General features: G+C 42.0%; 1 protein-coding gene across 1 annotated transcript in view; it reads left to right on the top strand.

Moving 5' to 3' along the window:
* TBL1X (transducin beta like 1 X-linked) overlaps positions 1–18,555 on the top strand; it is a gene marked incomplete in the record, with an annotated part of 495,828 nt that overhangs the window by 390,916 nt on the left and 86,357 nt on the right. The window contains 2 exon segments of the mRNA XM_073616359.1: positions 2,351–2,600; positions 17,139–17,271. Coding sequence (XP_073472460.1) covers positions 2,351–2,600; positions 17,139–17,271 — 383 coding nt within the window.

The following is an 18,555-nucleotide window of genomic DNA, read 5'->3' as shown; positions in this document are numbered from 1 at the left end:
TCAGTACATCACCTTCCAACAGAAAAGCTTGCATAAAAAAACACATACTAGTAGTATAGGTACCAGCAGTGACCTGGGTATTAAAGTAGAAATGAAGGCTAAACTTTTTTTTTTTTGTATAGAGTTAGGAAAGGTTATAAGCCTGTCAAGTTATTTTTTGCCACCTGTATTTCATTGGAGAGATTCCCCTTCCCATAGCCAGAAAGTAAGAGTAAATCCCTCCAAAGTGAAAGGAATCACTGGTAGTCCCCAGAGTCACCAAACCAGTGTCTCCATTGGAAGATTTCCCCTCTATTCCTGTTCTGGAGACCACTTAAATTTTGTGATTTTCTTTCGATTTTCTTAATGATGGTCATCAGGACAAATAGGGAAGATGAATCTCTCTAATAGGGATACAGACAGCAATAAGACTGTTCTAATCTAGTATTCTAATCCCTCTCCACTCTAAAATGAAAAAAGTCATACTTTAGACACTAAATAATAATCATGTTCTCTTTTACCCTATGCCATTTAGATAAGAGATCTTTGGCCAAGTCATGTATGTGATGACCACATACACCGAAGAATGTGGTCATCATATGAATGCATCACTTTTCACCAAAAAAATATCCAAACAGATTTAGATCGGCTGCAGGGATTGTTTTAGCCCGATGGATGTATTGATTACCCATCCAGTATATGTTAAACATCCTAATTTGCCTAAATATTATCCACTCTAAGTTAGTCTTAATTCAGTCTTTAAATCTGATGCATTTCACAATTTCTTTTTATGTGGAGGTAAGCAAAAACTTAGACAAAAGAGTGGCTGTGAATATAGTATACTTGGATTTTGCCAAAGCATTTGGCACAATCCCCCCCCCCCACCCCCACCCCCAACCTGTCTAATGTGTAAATTAAAGTCTACAGGCTTAGAAAATTCAGTTTGTAAAAAGATAGAAAACTGGTGAAAAGACTGTATTCAGAGATTAGTGATTAAAGGGGTTGTAAATCCTTGTGTTTTTTCACCTTAATGTATCCTATGCATTAAGGTGCAAAAACTTCTGTCACTGACCAGCCCCCCAGCCCCCACGTTTTACTCACCTGAGCCCATTCGTTCCCACGCCGGAGATGCGCACACTCTCTCTGGCACGGGTCTAAGTTTAATGCAAAATTATGCACTTGGGGACTAACAACATGCATGCATCATACACACTAGGAGGAGAACAGCATTCCTAAATACACAAAATATAACTGGATATTAAAATGTAAAGGTAATAATGACAGGGGTAGTTGATCCAGGGAATATCTGATTGCCTCGTGGAAAAAATATTCTTTTTCCCCCACTAGAGTGAATTGGATCATGCTTTATTGGGTATTTTTTGTCTTCCTCTGGATCAACTGTGGGTATAGAATAGTGTATATGGTGGTTTTTTATTTGTGTGTGTTTTTTATTGGATGAAGTAGTTGTACTAATGTCTTTTTTTAACTTGACTACTATGTAACTATGTACCTTGACTCATCAAGAGGCCAAAAATATTTCCAGCATTCTGGCACAACACCTGGAATTTTCAAAATACCCGTAGCACCATTGATTCCAAAAACCATACCTCTGTCCACCAATAATTTTAAGTAGGTACATGACTACAATGAACAGGGCATTACCACATGGTATTGCTGATTTACATTTGCAAACGAAAATACAAATAATGAATGGCACAAAAACTGGGAGCCAACCCCATGGGTGGATTTGTACTAATTGTACCAATAATATTATGAACTCTGAATAGAAAGGCCACAACTGTACAAAATATATTTAGCATTTTGCTTGACAGTCTATGAGAATGAGACACAAGAGGGTCAGTTATTCCACTAAACCTAATTTTTTTATTTTTTTGTAAGATGCTGAAGATAGATCATCTAGATTCTAACGTCTCTCAGGAACTCCAGGGGTGGGTTTTCTGTGATTGAACTCCCAAATGTGCATACTTGTCATGGCATTATGGGGGAGTCGCACCCTGCCTGTTGGATTATTTTATTTATTTTTATTTATTTCACATTATGGAGATTTACCCAGAAGAGTGACAACAAGAGGGACCCTAGCAAGGAACTTTGGTGAAGGGATCACTCTGCTGGAGTCCACAAGAGATATGAGAAGCCAGTAGATTAAAGTAGCTTTTTGCCCCAATCCACCAAATTTAGCCTATTTATAATATTACTTTTGGGTGGATTCATATACTATAGCCAAACTTTTATGTAATATTATATTTTAATATAAAACTATTTTGCTTTTGTTTTAACCTTGACTGTAGTTAACGATATACTATGCAATTAGCACTACAAATAAAAAAAATCTATTTTTTTTTTTTTTTAGGATGGCACAGTGTTTGATGGTCGGCCTATAGAATCCTTATCTTTAATTGATGCAGTAATGCCAGATGTTGTACAGACTAGACAACAAGCCTTTAGAGAGAAGTTGGCCCAGCAACAAGCTGCTGCAGCAGTATCTGCACCAAGTGCAGCGACAGTCACCACTGCCCCAGCAGCACCTGCAACCCAGCAGACCACACCAAAGAATGGAGCAGCCACTGTGAATGGTGAAGAAAATGGAGCACATGCAATAAGTAAGTAAACTTCCATCTGCCATTCCCAGCAGGATTCAGGATAATACATATTGCCAAAATAGTCTGACTATGGCATCCCTGTAATTCCAAGTCTAAATTTTCTGACAATTTACTGCCTTTCACACCTACAGACTATTCCCCACATCAAGGTAAAGAAGCAGGCTGGTATGGGTAAAAGGGCTACACATACATTTACACAATATATATAGCATTTCAAAATTGTAACTTTATTCTGTTTCAGTATATAGTCAATTTAGTTCTGCACTTCCCAAAACAGTTAATGTTGTTATTGTATACTGAGAAAGAGTAGTATGGGTTTTCTAATATGTGAATGCATGCACATCAAGATTCACAAACTCTGGTTTGTGAGTACCAGGATTCAGTAATAACCGTGGATCAATACTTAGTTCACAAAAAAAATTATATAGTTATTTAAAGTCTTTTGAAAGGGAAAGGAATGGTTAAAACCCTTGTCAGTTTTATTTGCCATCTGTGTCTCATCGGGTGATTTTGCATTACTTCCTATCCAATAAACACAACAGAAAGAGAGAGGAAATCTCCTAAGTGAGGGAATCCACAATTAGTTGTCACCAGAATGAGTTTCATTGGAAGATTTCCCCCTATGTTCTTGCTTAAGTGAGAACTCCAAATTTAGGATTTTCCTTTATTCTTTTGCAATAATGCTTACCAAAACAAATACAGAGACCGAATCTCCCTAGCAGGGACACAAACGACTTTAAAGACCCAATAGAGATCCTAACCCTATACCAAAACTAAACAGTATTTTGGTTTTATATACACTTAAAGTGGTTGTTAAGCCACTGTACTGTCTTCATGGAAACCTCTGTGCCTGATACTGATCAGTGCCCCAGCGTATGTGATTTATAAAAAAAAGTCGTTCTATACCTTATTTTATAGTGCCGCTCAGCGCTCACATTACCGGTTGCCTTTTGATCTGACAGGTAAAGTGGGCGGGGCTGAAAATACCCTGTGGATGTCAGTCAGAAGGAGGGGAGGAGAGGAGGGGAGAGACTGCCGGTCACGTGAGCGCCAATCAGCGCTCTGAAAGGCTCACACACTGGGAAAACTAACATTATGAAACACCGAGGATTATTTGAAAATTTTTATTTTATTTCAGCAGCAGGAGGGGAGGGGCGGGCCCTGACAGGCAGGGAGGGAGGGGGAGAGAGGACAGAGCAGAGATAGGAGAGCTGCGGATGACAGAGGCACATAAACTGACCACGGTGTCAGGGCTCAGCAGCCATGATAAACTGTGGTCAGTTTACAGGGAGAGGGCAGAAACAGGCAGGATCAGACAGGCTTTTTAGGTGTTACAGTGGGCCAAATTACACAGCACAAGCACTGTGTTGTGTAATACAAAGCACAATGCAGATAAGGGAACACCTCACAATCAGCAAGGGTAGACAGTCCATGCAATGATTGCGTGGAAATGCCAGATAGGGCCCAGAAGATCTGGTAACCTGGTACCAAAGGAGCAGGCAGAAAGACGTAGCCTGGAAGCTGGAGCCAAGGTCATACACGGTCAGATGACTGGAGAAAAAGATATAGTTAAGATCCAGACTATGGTCATACACAGATGAGCAGAGGTAAAAGAAGCAGTGTCTGGAGGCAAGCCTGGACAAACACAGGACAGCAAGCAGGAGCGAGGTCAAGCGGACAAGCGGGCAAGCTGGGATCAAAATGAGGAGAGAGTCAGAGGGCAATCCAGGAACAGACCGAGTCGGTAACAGGGTGTCAGGTAGCAGGGTAACCAGGAAGCACAGAAGCAAGGATCGCAGAGAGCTGAAGAACTTCCATAAATCAGCACATGCTAGGATTTCTTTTAAATAGGCAGTTTGGTGCCATTCCGGGGACTGGATGTGCGCGGGCATGTTAGTGCACGCTGGTTACTAGCCTGAGTCAGCCTATGTACTGGCACATGCACATGAGCATTAGCTGTATGGGTACTGGTTCTCTGATAGGTAATATTAATATAATATAATGTAATATAGTAGACATTAAATACAATAGCAGATATGACTCGGATGTTGCTGAAAAGTGGGAAACCAGCGTATATGAAGTGATATTTGTTACTTCTTTTCTTTAGAAGAGTATTATTTGTGACAAACACAGGTATCAGACCCTTGCCCTCCTCACTTACTCGTAAAGGAGGACCAGTCAATCTCACACTACACTGTCACTTATGTAACAATTCCACTCTCAGCTACTCCCAACACAAAGATTTTCCAGCTTGCGGGACCACAATCTAGGTGCTAGCAGCCTGAAAGCGATTAACCCTTTAACTGCCAACACCGACCTTTGATTTACAGGAGAGCCAGAACTCCCATCAATTTAGCAATACCAATTATGATTTTAGAATAATCGTCTGTTAAACACACTGCCACCACAGACAGGTCTGCTCACAATAGTGCTCTTCAAGAGGCAGGTTCGTTTATAGCTTGCATTAAGAACTTTAGAGACAAGCTTAACACTTTTCAAAATAAGGGTTTAATAATGAAAAGGTCAAAATTGGTGCAAATAAAATATTTACCGAAAAATTTGTTTCAAAGAGATAAAGACAATATACAGCCACAAAGAAGTAAGGTAGCTGGTAATCGGTCCTCAAATTTGGCAGATGTTCCTACTTTGATGCTAAAAGTGGAACTCACCACTGTCTTGGCATCTCCTCTTTTCTGTGGGATCAAAGGGGTGTTGACAGCTACCAATGACCAATCATCTGGTTATCTTGTTTAGGGGTTGGTTGCTGGGAGGTCTCTACATTCATGACCATATCCCAGGTACACTTTGTGATACATATTCATATCTCTGCATCTCTACTGTTTACAGACTGCGAACATCCACATTATTTGCCAGCGTGACATTTGCTTCAAAACAAATATAAACAGGGCAGGTTTCCAATGTCTAGTTTACCTAGGAGGAATAAGGGGTACCAGTGGTTTCCCATATATTCTGACATAGGGGTGTCTGGACTTGAAATGTTACAAATTATCTGAGGAAACTAAAATATGTCCATATTATGGCTTTGCTATTATTAATTTGGAAGTTATGAAACATGCTGAAGTTTCAGAACTATACTAAATTGTCTGCACTCTATGTGGATTGTGGTATTTATGACAGCTATCCGTTGGTTCTCTGGATTGATAGGGTGACAGTTTTATTAGGGGTTCCAGCCTTAAATTGTGGATTGGGTAATGGAAAAGTCTGTGTATTCTGATCAGTGGACTGATAAGGTCCTGGCCTCAGTCACCAGTTTGTATATTGGATAACTGAAAGAAAAAAGGTGGGGCAAGGTCACGGTGGTGTGCCCTTCACTGGACAACATGGCTGGGGTGAGCTGCACAATGGCAAAATGGCTACTAACCACACAGCTATGCATTAGCCCAGTACGCATGACCATAACAGGACTGCTGGAAGCTGAATGCCATCACCACTGCAGAGGCCTACCCCATGCCCCGGATTGATGAATTGTTAGATAGGCTGGCGGCTGCCCGCTATATCACAATCATGGATCTGAGCAGATGGTACTGGCAAATTCCTCTGGCCCCTGAGGCTCTGGAAAAGTCAGCCTTCATCACCCCATTTGGCTTTTTCGAATTTACCGTCATGCCGCTTGGGATGAAGAATGCCCCAGCTACATTCCAGAGAGTCATGAATAACTTACTGGAGGGGCTGGAAACCTTTGCAGTAGCCTACCTGGATGACATCACTGTGTTCAGCCCTAACTGGGAAGAACACCTGGTGCACCTGTCACAGGTCCTGGACCAACTGACAGCTGCCAATCTGACTGTCAAACCCAGTAAGTGTCAGATAGGCATGACTGAGGTCCAGTACTTGGGACACCAGGTAGGAGGAGGCACCCTGAAACCTGAGACAGGAAAGGTTGAGGCCATCCTGGCCTAGCCTACCCCCCAAACCAAAAAGCAGGTTATGTCATTCTTGGGGACAGCTGGCTATTATAGGGAGCTTGTATGTAACTATAGTAGCCTGGCGAAACCTCTGACTGACCTAACCAAAAAGAAACTACCCAAGGTGGTGTCTTGGACACTAGAATGTGAGCTGGCATTTCAGGCCTTGAAGAAGGCACTGGCCAGCGCCCCTGTGCTACAGGCTCCAGACTTCACCTGTAGGTACAATAATTTGAAAGTTGGCTCTAAACAATAATTGAGAGTATTGAGTCTTCTACTCAGGTAAGATGAATAATTATTCTAGTCGACATTCAAAATACAAGCATTTATTGCCTACAATATGTAGCGACTGAAAGATGTGTAATTTTATTAACATCCGCACATTGTAAATCCTATAACTTTAGTAAACCAGGCCCAAACAAGTTTTGTGTTTGAATCTACACTTCAATGTCTGAACCTACACCAGCCAAAATATTTAATTTTCTCTTTGTTGTTTTTGTATTGTTTTTGTATCTGTCTAACTTCTGTCATTTTTGAAATGTACATACCATAAAGAAATAAAATTGCATCAAGGGCACAGCTATTATAAAAAGAGACTAAATAAACAGACTTGTAAAAAGCTTCAGTTAATTGTATGCAGGGATATTGGGAAAATCTATTAATTATTACCCTAACATACACTTCTTTTTTTCCTATGATATTTTGGAATCTGGGTTTTTAAAATTTTCTTTAATTTTTATGTAAAATGTAAATGCTCCCCAGAAAGCACAAAAGCAGTATGGGGGGGAGTTAACATTACTGTCAATGATTTATGGCAATCAATCCATGCTGTACTAACTTTTATTGTGCCATGCAAAACAGTGGGTGATACAGTATTGTGCAAATCCAAGCAGATGATAGCCAACGCACTCAGAAATAACAGAATGACATTTACTGTTCTTCCATAAAGACCTATGTTTTGGAGACATGAAGGACCCTCCTCTCAAGGTAGTGAAATAGAGCATGCCTTGTTTTACTACCTTGAGAAGGGGGTCCTTCGTATCCCAGAAATAGTGGGTTTTTATAGAATTAAAGTAAACATTATATTTAGAATTAGCATTTTTGGATGTTCCGGCTGTTATCTTTTCTAAGGTTTGTATTTCTGTCTGTGACCCCATTTGGGAGATTTTTCCTCCTTTCCTGTACCTGGGACAGTAAATAGTTGTGAGCATTGCAAGATGGCCTGAGCAGCAATAAAGCATTTTCAGAAACTCCAAGCCTTCCCCACTAAACTACAAATGTGTTTTTCACAAAAAGTAGCAGTCACTTCCAGTGCTCAGAGGTCCTCTACAGTTGGATAGGACTATGAGACAACAGATCCAAAATGCTTGACAGATCAGGCTCAGTTAAGAAACAGGGGGGGGGGGGTCTGGGGGCAGCTGCAGCAAAGACAGTTTTTCACCTTAATGCATAGAATTCATTAACCACTTGACAACTGGGCACTTAAAGCCCCTTCCTAACCAGACCAATTTTCAGCTTTCAGTGCTCTCACATTTTGAATGACAATTACTCAGTCATTCAACACTGTACCCATATGAAATTTTTGTCCTTTTTTTCACACAAATAGAGCTTTCTTTTGGGGGTATTTAATTACTGTTGGGTTTTTTATTTTTTGCGCTATAAAAGAAAAAAGACTGAAAATTCAGTAAAAAAATGAAATTTTCTTTGTTTCTGTTATAAAATTTAGCAAATTAGTAATTTTTCTTCCTAAATTTTGGCCACAATTTATACTGCTACATAAGTACAAATCGGTGGATATTATTTGGTCTATGTGAAAGTTATAGAGTCCAAAAGCTATGGTACCAATATCTGGAAATTGATCACACCCGAATTACTGACGGCCTATCTATATTCTTGAGACCCTAACATGCCAGAAAAGTACAAATACCCCCCAAATGACCCCTTTTTGGAAAGAAGACATTTCAAGGTATTTAGAAAGATGCATGGTGAGTTTTTTGAAGTTGCCTTTTTTTCCCACAATTCTTTGCAAAATCAAGATTTTTTTTTTCTTTTTTTTTTTTCACAAAATTGTCATATTAGCAGGTTATTTCTCACACACAGCATATGCATACCACAAATTACACCCCAAAACACATTCTGCTATTACTCCTGAGTATGGTGATACCACATGTGTGAGACTTTTACACAGCATGGCCACATTTTGAGGCCCAACATGCAGGGGAGCACCTCCAGGTGTTCTGGAGCACCCAGGCCAATTCTGACATTTGTCTCCTACATGTAAAAATCATCATTTATTTGCTAGAAAATGACATAGAACCCCAAAACATTATATGTGTTTTTTTAGCAAAGACCCTAGAGAATACAATGGCGGTTGTTGCAACTTTTTATCTTGCACGGTATTTGCGCAGCAATTTTTTTTTGTGCTTTAAAAAAAAACAAAACAGTAAAGTTGGCCCAATATTTTTTCATAATGTGAAAGATGAAGTTACACCGAGTAAAGAGATACCTAACATGTCACCCTTCAAAATTGCACATGCTCGTGGAATGGCGCCAAACTTTGCTACTTAAAAATCCCCATAGGCGATGGGTTAAAATTTTTTACTGGTTACATGTTTTGAGTTACAGAGGAGGTCTAGGGCCAAAATTATTGCTCTCACTCTACTGATCGTAGCGATACATCACATGTGTGGGTTACATAGTTACATAGTAGGTGAGGTTGAAAAAAGACACAAGTCCATCAAGTCCAACCTATGTGTGTGATTATGTGTCAGTATTACATTATATATCCCTGTATGTTGCGGTCATTCAGGTGCTTATCTAATAGTTTCTTGAAGCTATCAATGCTCCCCACTGAGACCACCACCTGTGGAAGGGAATTCAACATCCTTGCCGCTCTTACAGTAAAGAACCCGTAGTTTAAGGTTAAACCTCCTTTCTTCTAATTTTAATGAGTGGCCGCGAGTCTTGTTAAACTCTCTTCTGCGAAAAAGTTTTATTTCTATTGTAGGGTCACCAGTATGGTATTTGTATATTTAAATCATATCCCCTCTCAAGCGTCTCTTCTCCAGAGAGAATAAGTTCAGTGCTCGCAACCTTTCCTCATAACTAAGATCCTCCAGACCCTTTATTAGCTTTGTTGCCCTTCTTTGTACTCGCTCCATTTCCAGTACATCCTTCCTGAGGACTGGTGCCCAGAACTGGACAGCATACTCCAGGTGCGGCCGGACCAGAGTCTTGTAGAGTGGGAGAATTATCGTTTTATCTCTGGAGTTGATCCCTTTTTAATGCATGCCAATATTCTGTTTGCTTTGTTAGCAGCAGCTTGGCATTGCATGCCATTGCTGAGCCTATCATCTACTAGGACCCCCAGGTCCTTTTCCATCCTAGATTCTCCCAGAGGTTCTCCCCCTAGTGTATAGATTGCATTCATATTTTTGCCACCCAAATGCATTATTTTACATTTTTCTACATTGAACCTCATTTGCCATGTAGTTGCCCACCCCATTAATTTGTTCAGATCTTTTTGCAAGGTTTCCACGTCCTGCTGAGAAGTTATTGCCCTGCTTAGCTTAGTATCATCTGCAAATACAAAGATTGAACTGTTTATCCCATCCTCCATGTCGTTTGTGAACAAATTAAATAGGATTGGTCCCAGCACAGAACCCTGGGGAACCCCACTACCCACCCCTGACCATTCCGAGTTCTCCGCATTTATCACCACCCTCTGAACTTGCCCTTGTAGCCAGTTGGACACCGTTTTCATAAGTGGGCGGGACTTACGTGGGCATTCGCTTCTGCATTTTACTTTATTTATTTTAGTTTGACACTTTTTTCCAAAAAAAAAATTTTTGATCGCTTTTATTCCTATTACAAGGAATGTAAACATCCCTTGTAATAGGAATATGGCATGACAGGTCCTCTTTACAGTGAGATATGGGGTCAATAAGACCCCACATCTCACCTCTAGGCTGGGAAGCCTGAAATAAAATTAAAAAAAAAAAAAGATCCTGGCTTCGATCGTAGCGGTGAGTCGGTAGAATCACCGGAGGGCAGCAGGAAGGGGGGGCGTCAAGAACGATCAAGCAGTGGAACAGCCACTATGATCATTCTTATGGTGTAGGGAATCACTGGCTGAAAAAGCTGATATCTGAATGGTGCCTGTAGCTGCAGGCATCACTCAGATATCCCCGCACAAAGTCAAGGACGTCATATGACGGCGGGCGGGAAGTGTTTTTTTTTTTTTTTTTTAACACAAAGTTCTTCATTTATACAATATTTCTAACACATAGCATGTACATATCAAAAATGACACCCAAAAATAGATTCTCCTACTCCTCCTGAGTACGGCGATACCACATGTGTAAGACTTCCACAGCCTGGCCACATACAGAGGCCGAGTATGGCAGAGTATAGCCCAGTATAGCCGACTATGCCTGCGCATTGCTGAGTATGGCTGGGTATGGCTGCGCATGGCTGGGTATGGCTGAGTATGGCTGCGCATGGCCGGGTATGGCTGAGTATGGCTGCGCATGGCTGGGTATGGCTGAGTATGGCTGGGTATTGCAGGGTATCGCCGAGTATGACTGGGTATGGCAGAGTATGGCTTTGTATTGCAGAGTATGGCTTAGTATTACAGAGTATGGCTGGGTATTGCAGAGTATGACTGGGTATGGCTGGGTAGGGCTGGGTATTGCGGAGTAGTGCAGAGTGTTGCAGGGTATTGCAGAGTATTGCAAGGTATTGCGGAGTATTGCGGAGTATTGCGGGGTATTGCAAGTATTGCGGGGTATTGCAGAGTATTGCGGGGTGTTGCAGAGTATTGCAGGGTCTTGCGGAGTATTGCGGGGTAGTACAGAGTATTGCAGGGTAGTGCAGAATATTGCGGGGTATTGCAGAGTATTGCGGGGTATTGCAGAGTATTGCAGGGTAGTGCAGAGTATTTCAGGGTAGTTCAGAGTATTGCAGAGTATTGCGGGGTATTGCAGAGTATTGCAGAGTATTGTGGGGTATTGCAGGGTATTGCAGGGTATTGTAGAGTATTGTGGGGTATTGCAGGGTAGTGCAGAGTATTGCAGGGTAGTGCAGAGTATTACGGGGTATTGCAGAGTATTTCAGGGTAGTGCAGAGTATTGCGGGGCATTGCAGAGTATTGTGAGGTATTGCAGGGTAGTGCAGAGTATTGCGGGGTATTGCAGGGTATTGTGGGGTATTGCAGGGTAGTGCAGAGTATTGCAGGGTATTGCAGAGTATCGTGGGGTATTGCAGGGTAGTGCAGAGTATTGCGCGGTATTGCAGAGTATTGCAGAGTTTTGTTGGGTATTGCAGGGTAGTGCAGAGTATTGCAGGGTATTGCAGAGTATTGCGGGTCATTGCAGAGTATTGTGGGGTATTGCAGAGTATTGTGGGGTATTGCAGGGTAGTGCAGAGTATTGCGGGGTATTGCAGAGTATTGCGGGGTATTGCAGAGTAGTGCAGAGTATTGCAGGGTAGTGCTGGGTATTGCAGGGCATTAGAGTATGGAGGGATGGCCGAGCATAGATGGATGGATGGGTGGATGTGACTGTATTTGTCGCTGAGCAGCGCTGTGGGCACTACACATCCAGTCCACAACGCTGCTACCATCCGATCCCTCCCCCTCTCCTCCCCCTCTGTACCGATCGGTACAGAGAGGGGAGGAGAGGAACCGGCATCATGACATGAAGCCGGTTTGTTTACATGTGATCACGCTGTCACTTGACGGAGCGATCACATGGTAAACGGCCGCGATCAGCAGCATTTTACCGTGATCCGTGATGCGTCGGGTCCTCTGGACCCGGCGGTCACGGATGTTCTCGGGTGCGCGCCCCAGGGGGCACGCGAGAGCAGGATTCTGGGAGGACGTCCATGGACACCCTCCCAGGATAAGCCGACCGCGCTGTAGCCGTCTTTCGGCTATGGCCCGGTCGGCATGTGGTTAAGGTGAAAAACCTTGAGACTTTACAATCACTTTAATGCATATTAAAACAAGGTAGTCATAATTTCTCTGCATCCCTCTCCCATGTCCCCTGTTTCGAGACCGAGTTTTTTCAGCGGGTGCAGAAAACAAGCACCTCAATGCTTTAAGATGCATGGCAAATACAGATTTACCCACTTTATAGCCGCAGCTGATTGGTTATCTCTGCAAAAATCCAAACCTTGATCTCCTCTGCCATGAATGAAAAGGATGCATACCGATTATTTTATTTTTGAGAGCCATCCTAGAGTATGACAAACTCTCTAGATCACAGATGTCAAACAAAAGGCCCATTTGCCAAATCCAGCCTGCCAGGCCTTGTCATGAGGTGCCCCAACCCAGTTTTGAAGCCAGTACGTGGTGGAACTCCATTGTGCGGCCACCAGCTCTCACCCTCCGCTCCCCGCTGTCACTTGTAAACACAGAAGCCCTCTGTGTTTACAAGGGACTGCTTTGCTTTCAGAAGTTTATGGATGTAACATATCCCTCACCCAGGGCACAACAAGGACAGCTTTCCAGAATGTGAAAGCCAGAACGATCTCCCTGCAATGTGAGGCAAAGCTGCCTACATTGGGAGGTATAACAGAGCCAAATACATGGGTAGTAGAGAGAGCTGCCTACACAGGGCAGTACTAGAGCTATTTACATAGGTAGTTACTAGAGCTGGGCCAGGTGGGCAGGGCGTGGGGGCTCGTAGGTGTTGCACACTGCATAGCGCACCCCTAAACCCTGCACTCTGTACACAGCGCACCTATGAACTCTGCACTCTGTACATAGCACACCCCTAAACCCTGCACTCTGTAGGCAGCACACCCCTAAACACTGCACTCTGTATGTATTACACCTCTAAACTCTGTACATAGGGCACCCCTGAACCCTGCACTCTATGTAACATGCTACTGAAATTTGTACATTGTGTAATCTTGAACCCTGCACTCTATACTTAATGCACTCCTAAACTTTGTACGTAGCACTTCCCAAATATAACTGGCCTTTGAGGAAAACCATACTGCTGATGCGGCCTGCGATGAAAGTTTGACACCCATGGGCGTCCGCAGGTAGGGGCAAGGGGGGGGCGAGTGACCCCCCTGGAATTGGAAAGGGTCTGCCGTGGCCGCACCTATAGCTGTGCTGGCTCTCTGGGTTTGTGCGTGTCGGCTCCACAGCTGCTTCAGATCAGTGTCACTGAGCTTACAGAGCTCTCTACTGCCACCTATGGCTGCTTCCTGTATGTGCGCCCCTCGTGTTTGCTTTGCTGCCTGTTGTATTTTCACAGGGACGTGTGGAAACAGGACTTGGGAGAAGGAAGACCACCTTACAAGTGAGGGTGGGAGTACAAGTAAAGGGAGGAGGCTGTTTGTGTATAGGGGGGGCAGAGCTGTGTGTGTGTGGGGGCCTGACATATATACAGATGAGGGGGGCAGCTGAGTGAATGCAGGTATGATCAGTGAAGGGGGTTGCTAAATACTGTATAGGAAAGATCATATCATCTGTCCTGTCCTGTATACAGCTATATAAACCCATCTTCCTTCCTGTATTCCCCCATCACTGACTGCACATATACATCATCTGTCTTGTATATATAGCTGTATACAGGACAGATGATGTATATCTGCACAGTGATAATGGAGGAAGGTCTCTATATACAGGAAGGAAGGTGGGTATATACAGGTAGCTGTATATACCCACTTTCCTTCCTGTATATAGAGACCTTCCTCCATCATCACTGACTGCAGATATACATCATCTGTCCTGTATACAGCTATATACACACACCTTCCTTCCTGTATATAATATTACAATCCACCCCCTATATATACACGTACTGTACAGGCCGCATTTGATAGGCACAATGAGACTGCAATTGATGGGCACATGCCTGCGTTTTATGTGGTAATGACTAAGCCCCTCCCCTTCATGACATTGTCAAAAAGGGGTGGAGCATGGGTGATATAAAATGATGCCCCCCCTGAAAAAAGTTCTGCGGACGCCCATGTTGACACCCCTGCTCTAGACCAACAACTCTGTTTGAGGACCTATATCTGCTCTCCCACCTATACCGAGTACTAAACTAACCCAGTGGGTTATGCTTCCCCACATATATGCATAAATCAGAGCAAGAACTTAAATTCTCACTCTTTTACCTAAATAGATGCCTTTCAGATTATACATAAGCCATCCAATATCAATAACAAACGTATCCCACTAGCCCTAATGTGCCTCCACAAACTTTATCCCAATATTTCTAACACATGCTGGAAATATCAAAAGAAACCTGACACGCTGCTACACAATTTCTCTCATTGCTTTTATCTTTGCTCATTCTGGAGATATGTCCAAAAGGTAATTCCCAACGTGACTTCAATGTATTTAGGACAGAACTCAATCGTTTCACATCAATCAGGTATTGCTGAAACGATATAAATCAAAGTTAATGATATGCCTATGAAATAATAGAGTGGTGGTGTTGCGCTGTCAAGTATCAATGTATCAAACAAGTGATTAAATGAATATGAATGTGTAAATATAAAACCAATAAAATATAATACACACATACAAATGCAAATAAGTGCAATAAACTAATAATAACAATGTGCAAAGTGACCACAAAAGTCCCAATCATATACGTGTGCAGTGACTAATATATACTAAAATGAAGTCCAAGTGCAGACTATGCAGTATCTGGTGAATAAGTGAATGGTGTCTTTTCTTATAGTTGTTGTGACACCTCAGCGCTCTCTCGCGTCTCACATTACTGCTGTAAGGTAACAGCATTAGATAAATGGATTTCTCTAGGGGTCCATATGCCTCCGCATGCCTCCAAGAATATTTTTAATAGTGAACACGGCCTTAGGACCTCTGGAATCGGAAAGGACTCCTCCGTGAAAATCCTGGGGATCCTGCCTGATATTCCTCTCAATAGTGATATGCAAGGAAGAGATCTCCCATAGTGTAGCAACGTTTTAAAAGTTTATTAAGAAAAACGGCTAGTTTTACCCACATTTAGAACAATAATGTGGGTAAAACTAGACTTTCTTTTTTTTAATAAACGTTTAAAGCGTTACTACACTATCTGAAATCTCCTTCTTGCATATCATTATTGATGAGAGTATCGGGCAGGATCCCCAGGATTTTCATGGAGGATGCCTTTCTGATTCCCAGAGGTCCACAGGCTATGTTCACCATTGAAAATATTTTTGGAGGCAGGCAGAGGCATATGGACCCCTAGAGAGACCCATTTATCTAATGCTGTTACCTTACGGACCTTACAATCACAGTCACTGCACACGTATATGATTGCCACTTTTGTGGTCACTTTGCACGTAGTTATCATTAGTTTATTGCACTTATTTGCATTTGTATATGTGTATTATATGTTATTGGTTTTATATTTACACATTCATAATCATGTGATCACTTGTTTGATACAATGATACTTGACAGCGCAACACAATCACTCTATTACTTATCACACTTTTTTAGCCACGGATTTGCTCATCGGTGTTTTCTAGTAGTTAAGTTACACTATTTATTTGAAGTGATAGCACTGGAGTATCACCTGTTCACATGCCTATTAAATTCCGCATAAGCTTGTATACCTGCCCTATGGCAGAAACCCTTTTTTCCCCCACTGTCCTTATGACAATTTAAAATTTTGTGGGAAATGGAGGATCCCACTGCTACTCTCTACAATACAGAAAAGAAATTCCACAACACATGATTCCCTTGGGCTAATATCACTTTCTTGACTTACTATAAGGACATGCTGACTACCCCAGATCCCACTCATGATGGTCTGTGAGATTGACCCTCTACCTACTAGGTAGGAGAGAGGAAGGCCACCTATGTGAATTTAAGACATCTGGGCTTTGTAGCTATCTGACCACCAAATAAATATTTAGGCTCAAGGATACTGTGGGGGTGAATGAACGCTCTCAACACAGCCCTTCCATCCTCTCCCATGCCACCCACCCCTTTCTTTAATTTCTCTCTCTCCTCTTGACTCTGTCCATTTATCTCCCCCCCATGCTTTCCCATCCACCCTCTATTGCTTTTTTCTGCCGCACTTCCCCATCACCTGGTGGACCCCTATTCTTTGTCTGCCCCTCCTAACTCCCAATCCTGACCCCCATTTGACACTGTAACATGTAGCATTTCAGTTGCAGACAATTACGGTTTATTGCTTCTATTTTGTACTTTTACACTCCCAATCAAGGCAATTTTCTTGGGGGGTAGTGAGCACTGCAATTGAGAAAACATGATTTAGAGTAAAGATATTTTAATAGTGCAGTATTCCTCAGTTCACATAAGATGCAGCATATTTCTGATGAATCATTATAATCCTAAGTGTTTTTGTCCTTGTAGAGTTGGTTTTTAAATGTAATTACATTGTCAAATGGCATCACACTTGAAGTTCCCATAAAGCATATTAAATAGAAAAGGGCTTATTCCAGTTCATTGAAATTTTAACAATTCAATTTACTTTTAGTGCTTCCATTGTATTAAAAAGAGATACAGGACAGAATTTTAAATGACTCTTCCTTACTAGCATTTGACAGTATCATTAAATAACCATTTTAAGATATTGGACACTTAACTAGATTCTGATGTGTTTTGCAGATAACCATGCAGAACCAATGGAAATTGATGGTGATGTGGAAATTCCACCTAATAAAGCAACAGTGCTACGTGGACATGAATCTGAAGTGTTCATCTGTGCCTGGAATCCAGTCAGTGATCTCCTAGCATCTGGGTAAGTCAGATAGCTGTTATGTAAAATCAGAGCAATATTAATTAAAGGAATGCTCTAGGCAGTGTGTGGTCTGAAGCCAATGAGAAGTGAATGCTGCAAAAATGTTTGCTGTTCAGCCTGACAGCCATCTAAAAGGTCCTAAAGTGGTTGTAAACCCTTCCAAATAACCAGTGAAGTGACTGGCCTCAGCTGATACACAGAGATGAAACAAATCCTCCTACATAAGTTGCATCTGTTTGTCTACAGTCTTTCCTTCTCTACATCTGTTCAAGGTGCAGAATTTATAAAGCTTGTCTGAGCTGTTAAAAAAAACAGAGAGTGGAAAGCTGAAACTACACGCTGCAGAGCTCAGTGAGGAAAGCTCTGAGAGCTTATGGGAAGCAAGGGACCCCCCTTTCACACCGCATACAGGAACAGAGCTGAGTGTCAGAAACCATGAATCAGACCGAGACAGAAGTACAGTTAATTCACACTTGTTTAATAATAAAAGTAAAAAGAACAAATGTAGTCAAAACATAGCCAAAGATCAGTAACCAGAACGGATAGTCAGCCAAGCCAGAAGTCAGGGATCAATGTAGTGGAACAGCAAGCAGGATCTGGAGCCAGAAGGGATGTCAGCAAAGCAAGTCTTGAACAGGATCGCAGGAGATAGTTTCTGTGATGTTGACCAAGGCGAAGGCAGAGAACCTCTGGACTGGACGGCTTAAGTAGACAGGACTGACGAGCAGGATATCATCAACAGCTGAGTAACTGTGGAGAGATAGGAGCTGGCAATTAGCCGAAAGTTGAGCAGCCATCTCAGAGAAGGAAGGCCTGAGCCCAGCCCTGACACTGAGACTGAGACTGTGAATCAGTTGGAGGTCCCCCCCCATCACCTTTTTTTTCCTTGACGTTTTTGCAAATAAAATGATTCGGAGAACTCCTTGTAGTTTAGTGTAGAAATATAAATACAGCAGGTAAAATAAATATTGAACACTTCACCATTTTTCTAGGTAAATATATTTGATATAAGGTGCTATTGACATGAAATTTTCACCACATGTCGGTAACAACCCATGCAATCCATACATACAAAGAAACAAAAACAAATAAGTTCAGGAATTAAATTATGTGTAATAAAATGGAATTACACAGGGAAAAAGTATTGAACACATGAAGAAAGGATGGTGCAAAAAGGCATGGAAAGCCAAGATACCAGCTGAAATCTATCAGTAATTAGAAAGCAATCCTGCCCCTTGTCATTGCAAATTTATATCAGCTGGATCAGTCTCAACTGATGGCCTA

Source organism: Aquarana catesbeiana, linkage group LG02 (assembly GCF_042186555.1).
Source record: "Aquarana catesbeiana isolate 2022-GZ linkage group LG02, ASM4218655v1, whole genome shotgun sequence".
Lineage (NCBI taxonomy): Eukaryota > Metazoa > Chordata > Amphibia > Anura > Ranidae > Aquarana > Aquarana catesbeiana.
Note: the sequence above shows the minus strand (reverse complement) of the source record. Positions and strands in the feature narration are given on the sequence as shown.